This window comes from Ctenopharyngodon idella, chromosome 2 (genome assembly GCF_019924925.1).
Source record: "Ctenopharyngodon idella isolate HZGC_01 chromosome 2, HZGC01, whole genome shotgun sequence".
Classification (NCBI taxonomy): domain Eukaryota; kingdom Metazoa; phylum Chordata; class Actinopteri; order Cypriniformes; family Xenocyprididae; genus Ctenopharyngodon; species Ctenopharyngodon idella.
This window is the reverse complement of record NC_067221.1, coordinates 10,195,386-10,208,248: the sequence shown is the minus strand read 5'-3', so window position 1 is coordinate 10,208,248 and position 12,863 is coordinate 10,195,386. Positions and strand designations below refer to the sequence as shown.

Below are 12,863 nucleotides of genomic sequence, written 5' to 3'. Positions count from 1 at the left end.
TATGAAAATGTATTCATTTGCCTGCATGATGTCATTGTAATGGTTGTGGTTTTGATGTCTCAGGATGAACTGCACACAGTGTTGGGGAAAGTTACTTTTAAAAGTAATGCATATTGCACAACTCACTAAAAAAGTACTAATTGCATTAATTAGTTACTTTTTATGGAAAGTAATGCGTTACATTGTTGGCTGTTGGTTTTCATAACAAAAAAGGTCTGTTTTTTGCAAATGTAAAGGCCCTTTCACACCCAAAAGCCACGTTTCCACCAAAATTACCCAGAACAATTTGTCCCAGGAACTTTTTTCCCCTAGTCTTATTGCTAGCTGAGTTTCCATAGCGGTCTAAAGTACCGTGAAGATAGTCCGGTGACGTAGGACCGAGCACGACTTTCCAGTTCCCGCTGAATTTCATCCTCCGCATATAAGCTTAATAAAGCCTGAACCTGGAGTCAACCAATCAAAATGCTGCGTGAACTCAACCAATCAGCATGTTCAGTGCCCAAGTCCCACCCCTAAAGGTTCCGGAACTTTGAAAAAGTACTACCTAGCGAGCAGGGACTTTCAGAGGGGGAATTTTTTTCTCTGAACTTCATTTAGACCCTGGTTCCTGCGGTCGAAACACACCCCAAAGTTCCTAGTTCCTGTGTAAAGTTCCTGCGGTGGAAATGCGGCTAAAGTGAAATGAATAAGCCTCAGGCTGAGGGAAATGCAAACTCATGCCTGTACAGTAAAGGGTGCAGCTCAAACAAGCCTTTCGGCTGTGCAGCCATTCTGGATTACAGAAGAATAGGACGCAGGAAAAGAAGTAAATGAGTAAATGTATGCTCACATTTAGTCTAGAACTAGTCTAGAATAACCATCATGTTTACACGGCGCACACAATGCTTCGGCACTCCCGATTTCTTTCAACTTGGGGACAAGAGAGGTGTCAGTCAATAAATGGGAAAACAAAGTAACCTGCGTTACTTGTTTGAAAAAGTAACTCAGATATTTTGCTGTAAATTTAAAAGTAATGCGTTACTTTACTAGTTACTTGAAAAAAGTAATCTGATTATTTAACTCGCATTACTTGTAATGCATTACCCCCAACATAGCTTCACGTAGCCAGACCTTCAGATTGATGGCAGAAGGTCTAGACTCTATCGCAGCTCTTATTGGCCAAGGACCGCCCAAGAGGACATTTGACTGACATGTAACACAACCAATCACAGATCGTTTTGTTCCGCATCATGTTTAGGGGTGTGAAAATGTAAAGTCGATGTCCCTACAATAACAGACCTGCATGCATTTAATTAATTATTAATTCAAGAACGTTGTGCAAGTTTACTGCAACAATGGAGCTGCGAACTTCACATACTTTCGAAAATCCAGTTTAGTTGATCCTGGTAAGCGCTCATTCTCACAGTTAGCACGATGGCTTTCTTCTTCCACAAGAGGGTTTGACGCCACGGCATTTGTTTCCAGGCGGGCCATTAAAGAACGTGACACACACGTCTCCCAGACACCCGGTAGAATTCAACCAACCAGATGATGACTTCGAAAATCCTGAAGTGTTTCCAGTTAAGTGTGCCTTATGCATCAGAGGTTCAGGCAACGGTCCGTGGCCGTGACGTCTGAGGCTGAGACTACCCCCAACACTGCACACAGCACTCAACCAGCTCCTTAAAAATAAGCCTCTATAAAGAATACAAACTTGTATTGCAGTTTATGCAAAAAAAAGAAAGACGTTTTAATGATAGTTGGATGGTCAGTTACCAAAAACATTGTTGCAATGGTTTCGCAGTATCTTAAAAAGTTTAAATATTTGGCCAGTAGCTTTCATCTATAATGGGACATTTTTAAATTGTTCTTATGAGCTAACATGACATCGACTAACCTGATAGACCTCAATCAAGCTGGTTGGTCAAGTCTTGCACCAGTAACAAACCAACTAAAGCAAATAATGTTCCAAAAGCTTTAAACAGACATGTTACATGTTTTAACAGTCGAGGCTACTTCAAATGACAAAAATATTTTAATTGCTTTGATCTATTTACATTTAGGAGGGTTTTAGCATCGCAAAAACTCAACAGGCAGGCAGAGAATGTAAAGCTTCGAATCAACCAAAAACTGTCCGACTTTTACACAGTTCACCTTGAAAAACACCCATAGTTCATACATGATAACATGAAACACGGATTTCAAGGGAATCTTCACTTTCGATGTATCGTTACGGCTGGCCCTCAGTCTGTGAGTGAACCGTGGGTATTAAAAGAAAAACAATCCGCTTACTGCAGCTCGGCTCGGGCTGGGGAAAACCACTACTGCTCTGTTTACCAGACACCTTCAGTTTACTAGATGACAGACATTTCATTTTCAGTTCGCTACCAAATGCAAAATATTGCGCAGGCTGTCTTATCAAAAACAACATAACCAAATCCAATTCTGCAACTGAATACCAGTTTATTGTAAAAGACACCAATCTAATTTCCTCGTCTATTAGGATATTTCTCTTTTTAAATAGAGACTGTCTCTCTACAACCACATTAAGCGGCCTTCACGATCTCGTGGCCACTCGGAAATCTCCCCCTGCTAGTATTCATACCGCATAGATGAGGGCATCCCCCACCTCCCCTTCTCCTGACCTTGCAGGAAAATGACAGCTTCAACCAACATCTTGGGTAATAATGGATTACATCGTCAAAAAAAAAAAAATCCAAGGAAACCCGAAAAACATCTCCAGTCAAAATAAGACAGGGAATGAATAGCGAGACAGTCATACGTGTCCCTGTATCAGTGACACATTATAATCTACTAGTCATCCAAGGGTTTCATACTGAGATCAACAATTTATCCTGCAAGAAGGTGTATGATATATTTAAGCCACAAAGTATGATGATTCCTCGTAGGTTTAAGTAGGATTTCAGTCATGGAGAGCTTCTCATGGTCTCCTTTAAATGGCAGTGTTGGCTAAGATTGCAGTCTGCGCATTTTTGACGCGTGCAGGTCTGATGCACAGAAAATGTAAACTATGCATGTGAGAAAGGACCAAAGAAAACATTTTTTCCTCTAACCTAAAATATTTCAGGTTTGATCGCACACCTGAATCTCCTTCCCCTGCCCGGAGTATCTGTGCTGGACAGCTCCACGAAGACAAAATGCTGCCTTTTGCTTTATCAAACCTCCTCTGAGTATCAAGTCATTTTGGATCTATGACAAATAAGAAAATAATTAGACCCATACCTTTTCCTGCGCCCGACTGAGCCTCTTTTGGACGTTTTTGGCAAATATGCCCGTCTTAATTTCAGCCATGGCTGCTAGTGCTCTGAAACGAGAAAGGCGACGTTTCAGCACCTCCAGAGCAGAGGAGAGCGGAGGGGGAGGAGCGCCATTTAAAGACACAGCACGCAAAACAGACAACCCTCACCAAGACGCTATTTGTCAATATCTAAGATGCTGGATATTAAATGTGTTTGACAGTTTCATCGTGATTTTTTCGGTGAACATTATAATATCTGCACGTGTATGACGATGAAGATGCCTCGAGAGAGACTGGTAAATGTGCGTCGAAGTAAATGTGCTCTACTGCATCTCTTGTGGTTGCTTGTATACTTACACTCTTTTGCTCACGTTTTACGCTCCAAACCCTCCCTGTTGCCTACTTTTGATGCCCGCTTGATGGCAAAGGCAAAGTAGGCGCAGTGTGGTCACAGTCACCACCCGAGTCTTGTTTTTTGTTTTTAATTGAGAAATGTTAAAGGGATAGTTCACCCAAAAATGAAAATTATCCCATGATTTACTCCTCAAGCCATCCTAGCTGTATATTACTATCTTCTTTCAGACGAACACAATCGAAGATATATTTAAAAACATCCTTAGACAATGCGTAGTATGTCATGTAATTGTGTAGAACGTCATGGCATTGTGTACCTACTACGTCGCGGAAGTTAACGCTTTTTCGCATACGGCGAATTCGTATGGCTGTCGCGCCGGAAGCTCGTTATTTTACTTTATAAACTTTTAAATAAGGATACTTGTCTTACACAAACGCATTGAAGGCCTTACAACCCCCTGGAGTCGTATGGATTCATTTCTTTTATGGATGAATGCATTTTTTTGTCTTCAGAATTTGGGTTACCATTCTAAACCTGGGAGGGCTAAGGATTTTTTTTTTTTTTTTTTTTTTAAATATCTCCGATTTTGTTCGTCTGAAAGAAGATAGTCTAGGATGGCTTGAAGGTGAGTAAATCATGGAATCATTTACAATTTTTGGAGAACTATCCCTTTAATTCATTTTTATTTTTTCTTCTATTTTGTTAGTTCTGATGTTTCATTTTATCTTAATTCAGTATATAATATATTATACTTACATATTTTGAAATCCGTATGTAAAATTTCATCTATTTATTTATTTACAATTTCACTTTCAAAGGATCCCCTATTTATTCAATATTACTACAATAATTCCGAACAAACTAAATGCTGTCATCTAGTGGATGAAAAAAGCATAGCCTTGGCCTGAGCAGTGGATTAGACTACTAGGGTCGGATGCCATAGGGCTCTATTTTGGTCAGACTATTTTAAGTTTACAATTCAAACACATGTATCTCACTTGTCATATCCTAAGGGCAAACAAAACAGAGAAATGATAGGTGGTTAAGCAACTGTAAACTAGTTTTTTTCATGTTTCCATGTTGGTGATGGGGAATTGCTGCATTTCCACACCATCCATCAACAATACAGAAAAAACAGGATTTCATGGGGATCGAATGACCATTGCTACCACCAGTGCAGGGGACAATGGTGGACTTAATAAAAATGACACAAAACACAGTCAATACTGCACAAGGATGTCAGATTTTTATCACTTTGATGATGAAGGGTAAGTTTTTACAATACACAAAGATACAGAACAATAACAACTGTTCCAGTGTTGGATAGGATACCTGGAAAACAAGCAACTTGTTTTGGTATTTCTGGGTAGTGTATTTATTATTGTAGTATTTCTTCTATTAATAGTATATATTTATGTATACCATTTATACCAATTGATAATATTTTATACAGCATATAGAGAGCAACTCCATCCTGATTTATTTTCCACTATGATAAAATGGTCATATTTTATTGTGCTATGGGGACCAAACACTAACAAGCCCAAATATGCCATTTTATGCCGCAAGCAGGCCCAAAACTGTCCAAATGAAGGACTTCATAAACTTCATAAACAAACAATCTCAGCGTCGCTTAAAATAAGCGGGCATGTCAACGCTGAGTGGCTGCGCACCGGAAAACTACATTTCCCTTAATCCCCTATTCACAGGAAGTATTCGTAGGCTCTTTGTAGTCACAGTTCAGGAGGACCGTAAAAGCAGGTAAGTTAAATACAAGCGCATTTTTGGCTGTTTTGACTGAGTGTGGTTAGTAAATCATTGCGTTTATAATTACTATTCGCAATATGAAACGGTTATGTCGCTGATGATATTGTGGAAACTGATAGAATGCGGAAGTGTTTCTGTTCGTTTGCATTGTGATGTTCAAATGTGCAAAAGTAACGTAGTCACCTTCAGGCTTCACATTTGATATTTAGTATCTATTTGTATTTCCCCTCTGCATCAGCCCGCCATGCAGAGATGCAGGTTGGACCTCCCTGCTCATGTATCATTATGATTCAGGTACGAAGGATGTGCAAAATCGCCAAACTGACAAAACCATGAACAAAAAAGCAAAGCTTGGTTTTGATTCTAGCCAACAGAGTCAGAGAAAAAAATCCAAAAAGAATCATGGGTATGCCATAGCACAGATATTTATTTATTTATGGCAAGTTGAAGTTAGATTATAAGTCAATTGTGAACATTTTATATTGAAGCATATGTTATTTCATGTTGGACATAACTGGTTCTTCTCTCTTAGATCGACACAGAGCACTCAAGGTCGGAAAGCAGATGTAAAGGGCAAGGCAGCTGGAAAGGATGCTTATTCTCCTGGACCTGAGAGAAGCTCTGAATCTACCCACACTATGCAAAAACGTGCTCAGGAGGAGGCCAAATCTACCCATAGTGACTGTAATTTATCCCAGCAACATCTGATGAAAACATCGTCTGCTGAAGATGAAAAGGGGTAATTCTTCCTGTCAATTCAGCTGAATCAATGTAGTACAGTATGGCTGTCTTTACATACAGTAAGTGCTTGCAGTGTAAACTGTGCCACTTTTTACCAAATTGCTCCTCAAGTCAAAGAGAAAAAATGAATTCTCCTAATTATCATTTTGGATGTTTACTGTCTGTAATTATGAACTTGCTTCATGTCAAAAGTAAGACAAATCATTTGGGAATACATTTGCATTTCAAATTTTACATTTGGATTTCAAGAAAAAAAAAAAACACTATCACTTTAAGTTTTGGTAAAATGCTTCCTTTAATAATTAATAGGTAATCTTTGGTCAAATGTGACCCTGGACCAGTCATAAGGGTCAATTTTTTGAAATTGAGATTTATACATCATATCAAGCTGAATAAATGAGCTTTCCATTGATGTATGGTTTGTTAGGATAGGACAATATTTGGCCGAGATACAACTATTTGAAAATCTGGAATCTGAGGGTGCAAAAAAATCAAAATATTGAGAAAATCGCCTCTAAAGTTGTTCAAATAAAGTCCTTAGCAATGCATATCCATTCACTAAAAATACATTTTTGATATATTTACGGTAGGAAATTTACAAAATATCTTCATAGAACATAATCTTTATTTAATATCCTAATGATTTTTAGCATAAAAGAAAAATCGATAATTTTGACCCATACAATGTATCGTTGGCCATTGCTACAAATATACCTGTGTGACTCCAGGGTCCAGGGTCACAAATAATTTACATAGTTTTACACAGTGACAATTCACCAACATATACAATATGCTTTTTTAGACCTGGGTAAGTTTGCTTTGACATAAAATTCTTTTTACATGCTATGTAGAAAATGTAACTTGACACGCAAGAACAGTGTTTATAAAATCACTTTTCTCCTTCCTCACTTAATCACATGCAGGAGAGATGTATAACCATGAATATATGGTTATGTGACAAATATTATGCACCATTTAAATAGATTAAGGAAGTGACACAAGTTATTATTGAGTCTTATTGTTTCTTAGTGAGGTGGACCTATACAGAGGAGAAGAGGAAATAGAACAAGAACTGCAAGAGAAGCACCAGTCAAAGTCAGGTAGTGGCCAGTTTTGAATGTTCAGTCTGTATTAAAATGTTGGAGAGATGTCTGTGAGGTTGTTTTTGTCTGAGCTAGAGGTGTCTTTATTCCCATCAGTGGCTGTTGGTGAGGCCCAGAGCAGCGTGTCAGCTGCCGAAGATCTTCAGACCTACAGCGAGAGAGAGTGGAAAGGCAATACCACTAAAAGTCAGCTTATCCGAAAGGTGAGCCTGCTTCTCTCATACATTACTGTGTGTTTATTAAAGGAGCCTCTTACATGCGCTTCTGTTTTTAGGGTTATGAAGCAATAGCCAGTGAGTTCAATCTACGCAGAGTAAGAGGTGATAACTATTGTGCCCTGAGGGCGATGCTCTTCCAGGTGCTCAGCCAGTCTAAACAGCTTCCTGCCTGGTTACATGACTCTGATATTATTAAGGTAATTTAGCCTTATTGCATTTAGGCATCCTTATTACATCCCTACTAATTCTGGACATGCACAAAGCAGCATGACTTGATAATTTTTTTTGCAAAATAATATAGAATGTTATGTGTTATGTATTATTAATTTGGTGCATTATGAATTTCTTGTTATAGTGGCCAAAAGAAATTCATTCTGATAAGGATTTTATTAAGGAGTGGCAATTTCCATTTGAAAGCAGGAAGAGCAAAGTACAGCATCTTGAACAATGCCTGGAATTACTGAAGAAAAAGGTTACTTTTGTTATTTTTCTTCATTGTTTATGTGTGAATATTTACACAATAGTGTTGTCAAAAGTATCAAAGTTGAGTACTTAAAAAAAAAAAGTGACTCTTTGAGCGCTGTTGAGCTGATTCGTAAACACCTCTGATTGGCCATTTTGTTCAAGTGCTCAATATATGTTTGTGATTGACTGCAGTGATCAACACAGGGGAGCGTTTGAAAGCACACGGAAGTATTTGAATTTGAAAGCGTTTTGAAAGCAGGTGTCTATCAGTGGACTGGTCTGCTGATAGACGCCTGCTTTCAAACGCCCCGTGTGTATCCGTGTACGCGCTCGGTGCAAAGTGTCATCAATGTCTATTTAGTATTTACAACATGTTTTTGAAGTGTTGATCATTGTAGCCAATCACAGGCATATCTGATGAGCGTGTGAACACAATGGCCAATCAGAGGTGTTTACGAATCTGCTCAACAGCGCTCAAAGCGTCACATTTTTTTTAAATTTCAGTACTGACTTGGTACCGAAGTCGGTACTTTTGACAACACTATTACCATTCAAAAGTTTAGGGTCGGTAAAATTCTTTGAAAAAAGTCTCTTATGCTCACAAATGCTGGGTTTTTTATTTGATCAAAAATACAGTAAAAATAGTAATATTGTGAAATATTATCACAGTTAAAAGTACTATTCTATTTTAATATATTTTAAAGTATATTAATATATTATTTTAAAAAGTAATGTATTCCTGTGATGGCAAAGCTGAATTTTCAGCATCATTACTCCAGTCTTCAGTGTCACATGATCCTTCAGAAATCATTCTAATATGCTGATTTGGTGCTCAAGAAATATTTCTTATTATTATCAATGACAATGAAAAACAGTGCTGCTCAATATTTTTCTGGAAAGCATGATAAGTTTTTTTCAGGATCCTTTGATGAATATAAAGTTCAAACAGCATTTATTTGAAATAGAAATTATTTGCAACATTATAAATGTCTTTAACGTAATTTTTGATCAATACATCTTTGTTAAATAAAAGTATTAATATCTTACTGACCCCAAACCTAACTGTACCTGCTGACAATATTTTATTGCTTTGTCTTTAGTGGCAAGAGGCTGTCGAGTGTAAAAGTCTTGAAGATAGGGAGCGCATGTGCCAGCAGGTGTTCAGAGGTCATGATGAGGAGTATGAGCTTCTGGAAGCGCTGAAGTTCTTGATGCTGAGGACTGCCATTCAGTTGCACTCAGATATGGAGAAGGGCTCTGACGTACCAGAGTTCTGCTGGCTCCTCTTTGCTCGTGACTCGTCCAAATGCCCCAGGACCTTCCTCAACAATCACCTCAGACATGTCGGCTTCAGTGGTGGTCTGGAACAGGTTAGCATGCTGTTAAAAATTTGTTTACAAAATAATCTTTCACTTTATTTAATTCTGGACTTGTCATGTATGAATAATAACTACTAGGGACTGTTATACTACTGTCATTTAAAGGCACAATATGTACATTTTCGCCGCTAGAGGTCGCTTATTCAAAACAAAGGCGTAGCTTGATGACGCCTTTATTTCATGGAATCATGGGAGGTGTTGTCTACACAACTACAGCCGGTGGAAAAGAATCGGGACGGGACTCAGGCAGAAATCATGTTCATGGATGAGATTATTAACGTTACTGTAGTATGAAACATAGCAGGGCCGAGTGCTGGGCGAGTAAAAACGAAGCAGCTGGAGTGATTGCTAATGAGAGACGAGCATGACACTTGTCTCGAGAGCAGTGGAGCTTTTATTATGCCGCAGTCGCCGCTTGCGCTTCTTCCGGTCATGCGTATGTGGGGTAAAGCAGCGCTGTTTTATCATATTAGATACATTTGAGTGTTGAAAGTTGTTATAATGCTACTCTGCATTCGCTCAGCGGCTGCTATGAGACACTTGTTGCACACCGCAGTAAGCTAGATCGATTTTAGGCATGGTAAAACATGGTACTTGCTGTAAATCAAGAAAACAAGATTTAAGACTTACTGTGTTGAGCTATATAATGATTAGTTTTCTGTCAATGAATGTATCCAAACAGTTGCTCACCTGTCTAATAAAACATAATATTTTAAAGCGTCTTTGGTGTTTCCATGGTTTCTACAAAATAAAACCGGAAATCGAGGGTAACGTGGGTATGATGTCATTGATAGGCGATGCACGGACATAGTCCGTGTCCTGGTTAAAATTGCTTATTTCTCTGGATTTAAACATTCTTGGAAACATTTGGGATAATGTATGTACACAAGTCAACAAAATATATAACATTGTTCTAGTGGTTTTTGGATATTTTAATCCAAAAATCTTACATATTGTGCCTTTAATTCATTGCATTGTTTAAATGGTTGAAGTGATGGTATTTTTTTATAAAGGAACCTCTCCTGATGTAATGTTGTTTAGGTGGAGATGTGCCTCCTGGGTCATTCCCTCCAACAGACGATCCGGGTTGTTCGGCTGTACAAGTGTGACACTGAAGAGTTTATCACATACTACCCGAACGACCACAGGGAAGACTGGCCTCCTCCTCTATGTTTGATTACAGAAGATGACAGACACTACAATGCACTTGTACCCAAAAAGTCCTCCAAATTTGATGAACGTGGTAGGCCAAAGTGGAATCAACCCTCAGATGGACAATCAAACATAACTACATGCCTTTAAAGAGTATATGGCAATCACACAATCTGCAGAACTCAGGAGTTATTCTACAATCCTTTGTGTTTTCTACATTGCAGTTCTTGCATTTATGTTTTGGATAATTTTTCCTTTCTTTATTTAATTCTGATAAATTTAAAGATTTGTTATCCTTATTCTGCTACCCATGTAATTTTAAATATAAGGATAAACGGATGCATTTCTTTTCTTTGCAGTGGTTTTATGAGACATAGCTGCACCTCCAGCTGGGATGGGAGATTTTGAATGATTTTTGTTAGTTTACAAGGTTAACTATTGCTTTGCATATTACAATAAAAATTGAACCACAAATCTAGATTTGTTCTTTTGCTTTTCTTGATTTTTAGGGATTACATTTAGCTAGTTTAGTGTCTAATTCGTTTTAAGATACCTTGTGTCCTTCCGCTGGTTTCAATATCTTCTTGTACGGTCTTCTTCAGATGACTTCAACTTAATGGTCTGACCATTTATTACATAGCAGAGCAATGTACACAGCGTGGACAGGAAATGAGAAATGGCCACAGCTCAATAATTCATAAGCATCTGATGAAGCAGACATGCAGCATTACAACAGGCAGCCTCCATCTCAGATTAATTGTTCTGTGAAACTTTTTAATGAAATGTCATGACAACCGAGTAAAGAAGTGCAAGAAGAGATGACTCAGAAGTTTGTGAATGCATGAATATTTTCTGATTTCAATCAGGAATGGTTTCAGATTTTGTGAGCATAATGGCTAAAAAGCAGCTTCACTTGGTCTTGTATGGTTTACATTACATTGTGCCAAAAAAAAAAAAAAAAAAAAACATCATTAAAGAATCTTTAAAATATTTTGGAGCATGTTTTGCTTTTACCTTCATATGAGTCTGACTGACCAAGTCAATCTGCACTTGAAAAAATAAAATAGCTATAGCTTTAAATTCAGTCCTGTAATTAATGGGTAACCAATGCAATGCAGAAGTAATATGGTCTCTATTAATAATAATTTATTAGTATAAATATTTTTATGCATGGCCTAAAATGAACAAGTTTAATAAGCGAGTATATGAAACTTCACTCGCCAGTTGGCTGGTATCCTTTATGAATATCTAACAATGCATAACACGTGAACAAACATGAGCGCCGCTTGGGACAGCTGACGGCCCAGCGCTGCATTGTCACGAAAGTTTTGACAATTTAAATATTCACGCGCAAGAAGACGCGAAAGGGAGCTCATTTTGTTACACGCAACCGAAGCACGTGCCCAAAAAGTCGCGTCTCAGACAGAGCGCAAATACTAAGCTGTCTTTCACGTCTTCTTGCACTTGAGAAGACAATTTCACACAAAATTATGTCAAAAAATAGTTTCCTAGTAAACAGTCGGTTGTGTCTTAAGTGAACATAAACTATTGAGAAAGTAAAAGCACGCGTGTATCAGTATCAGTATATTAGATCTGCGCATTCACTCTTAAAGTGACAGCATACTAATACTCCTGCTGCTGTCTGTTTTTAATGTTAATCAAACAACAAAAGACAAAGATTAATTATTAACGATGTTTAATTTATGTAATGAAGACTATGCAGTGTTATTTTACATTATTTTACATTTGCTTTATTAAATTTCTGTACCTGAAAACTACTGTCAGACCTACTCAAAAAACATGAAAAGCACTGTTTATTTAATTTTATCTTTGTTATATTGTATTTATTTGTGCTTTTGCTTGTAATTTGATTATTTGTTCTTATTTTATTACTGTTTACCTGTCTTTAATAATGTTTTAAATTTATATTAGTTAGGCTAGTAGTTTTAGCTGTGGTATCGAAACTGGAATAGAGAATTGTGAATTTTAAATGGTATCTAAAATTTTGGTGTCATAACTGCCTGTTTTTTTTGCAAAAACGGTGGCAGGTGTGGCAAAACGTTAGATTTAGGCCCTGTTTTAAGTCATCCTTCAGCCCCCTTGGAGGTTTGCTGAGGCTCATGTTTAAAAGCCCACTGAAGAGTTTTGGAACGTGCAGCATTATTCAATGTGTTGACGTAATTTCAACTGAAACAGAAAGACAGGGCGATATATCAAACAGCCCCGCCCCTTTTTTTAAATAGCCAATAGCATTTCGTTTATGGTACAGCTCGGCCAGAGCCGTTAGACTCTGTAAAAGCTCCTTTCTCCTCCAAATGTCCTTCATATCACTTTAATATACAGCGTTCTGTGCAAAATTCAATTGGGTCCGATACCTTTTGTGGTCTGTGCGGACTCGCGCATATCATCCACTCTGTGCTCTCGCGTCTCTGGACCAGAGCAGAC

General features: G+C 37.9%; 2 protein-coding genes and 1 long non-coding RNA gene across 12 annotated transcripts in view; 2 read left to right on the top strand and 1 right to left on the bottom strand.

Annotated features, from left to right (window-relative positions):
- The window catches only part of amph (amphiphysin), a 37,533-nt gene extending 34,108 nt beyond the window's left edge, over window positions 1–3,425 (bottom strand). For 7 of the 8 annotated variants that reach the window (XM_051883365.1, XM_051883382.1, XM_051883408.1 and 4 more), the window contains exon 1: window positions 3,223–3,388. In XM_051883365.1, coding sequence (XP_051739325.1) covers window positions 3,223–3,291 — 69 coding nt within the window. In that variant the 5' untranslated portion in view covers window positions 3,292–3,388. Of the gene's footprint in view, window positions 1–3,222 lie in introns of all 8 variants that reach the window. The other variant, XM_051883389.1, reaches the window with a different exon arrangement.
- The window catches only part of LOC127506744 (uncharacterized), a 112,220-nt gene that overhangs the window by 16,019 nt on the left and 83,338 nt on the right, over window positions 1–12,863 (top strand). The gene's annotated exons all lie outside the window — the stretch shown is intronic.
- Window positions 5,223–10,896, top strand: otulinb (OTU deubiquitinase with linear linkage specificity b). 2 transcript variants are annotated; one of them, XM_051883487.1, is made up of 9 exons: window positions 5,227–5,354; window positions 5,599–5,766; window positions 5,893–6,099; window positions 7,131–7,201; window positions 7,301–7,407; window positions 7,479–7,619; window positions 7,778–7,894; window positions 8,988–9,257; window positions 10,308–10,896. In XM_051883487.1, the coding sequence occupies exons 1-9, from the start codon at window positions 5,242–5,244 to the stop codon at window positions 10,566–10,568; spliced, it is 1,455 nt and encodes a 484-aa protein (XP_051739447.1). In that variant the 5' UTR covers window positions 5,227–5,241; the 3' UTR covers window positions 10,569–10,896. The 2 variants fall into 2 exon arrangements, with proteins under 2 accessions (XP_051739456.1, XP_051739447.1); XM_051883496.1 differs by lacking the exon at window positions 5,599–5,766 and having other exon boundaries at window positions 5,223–5,354.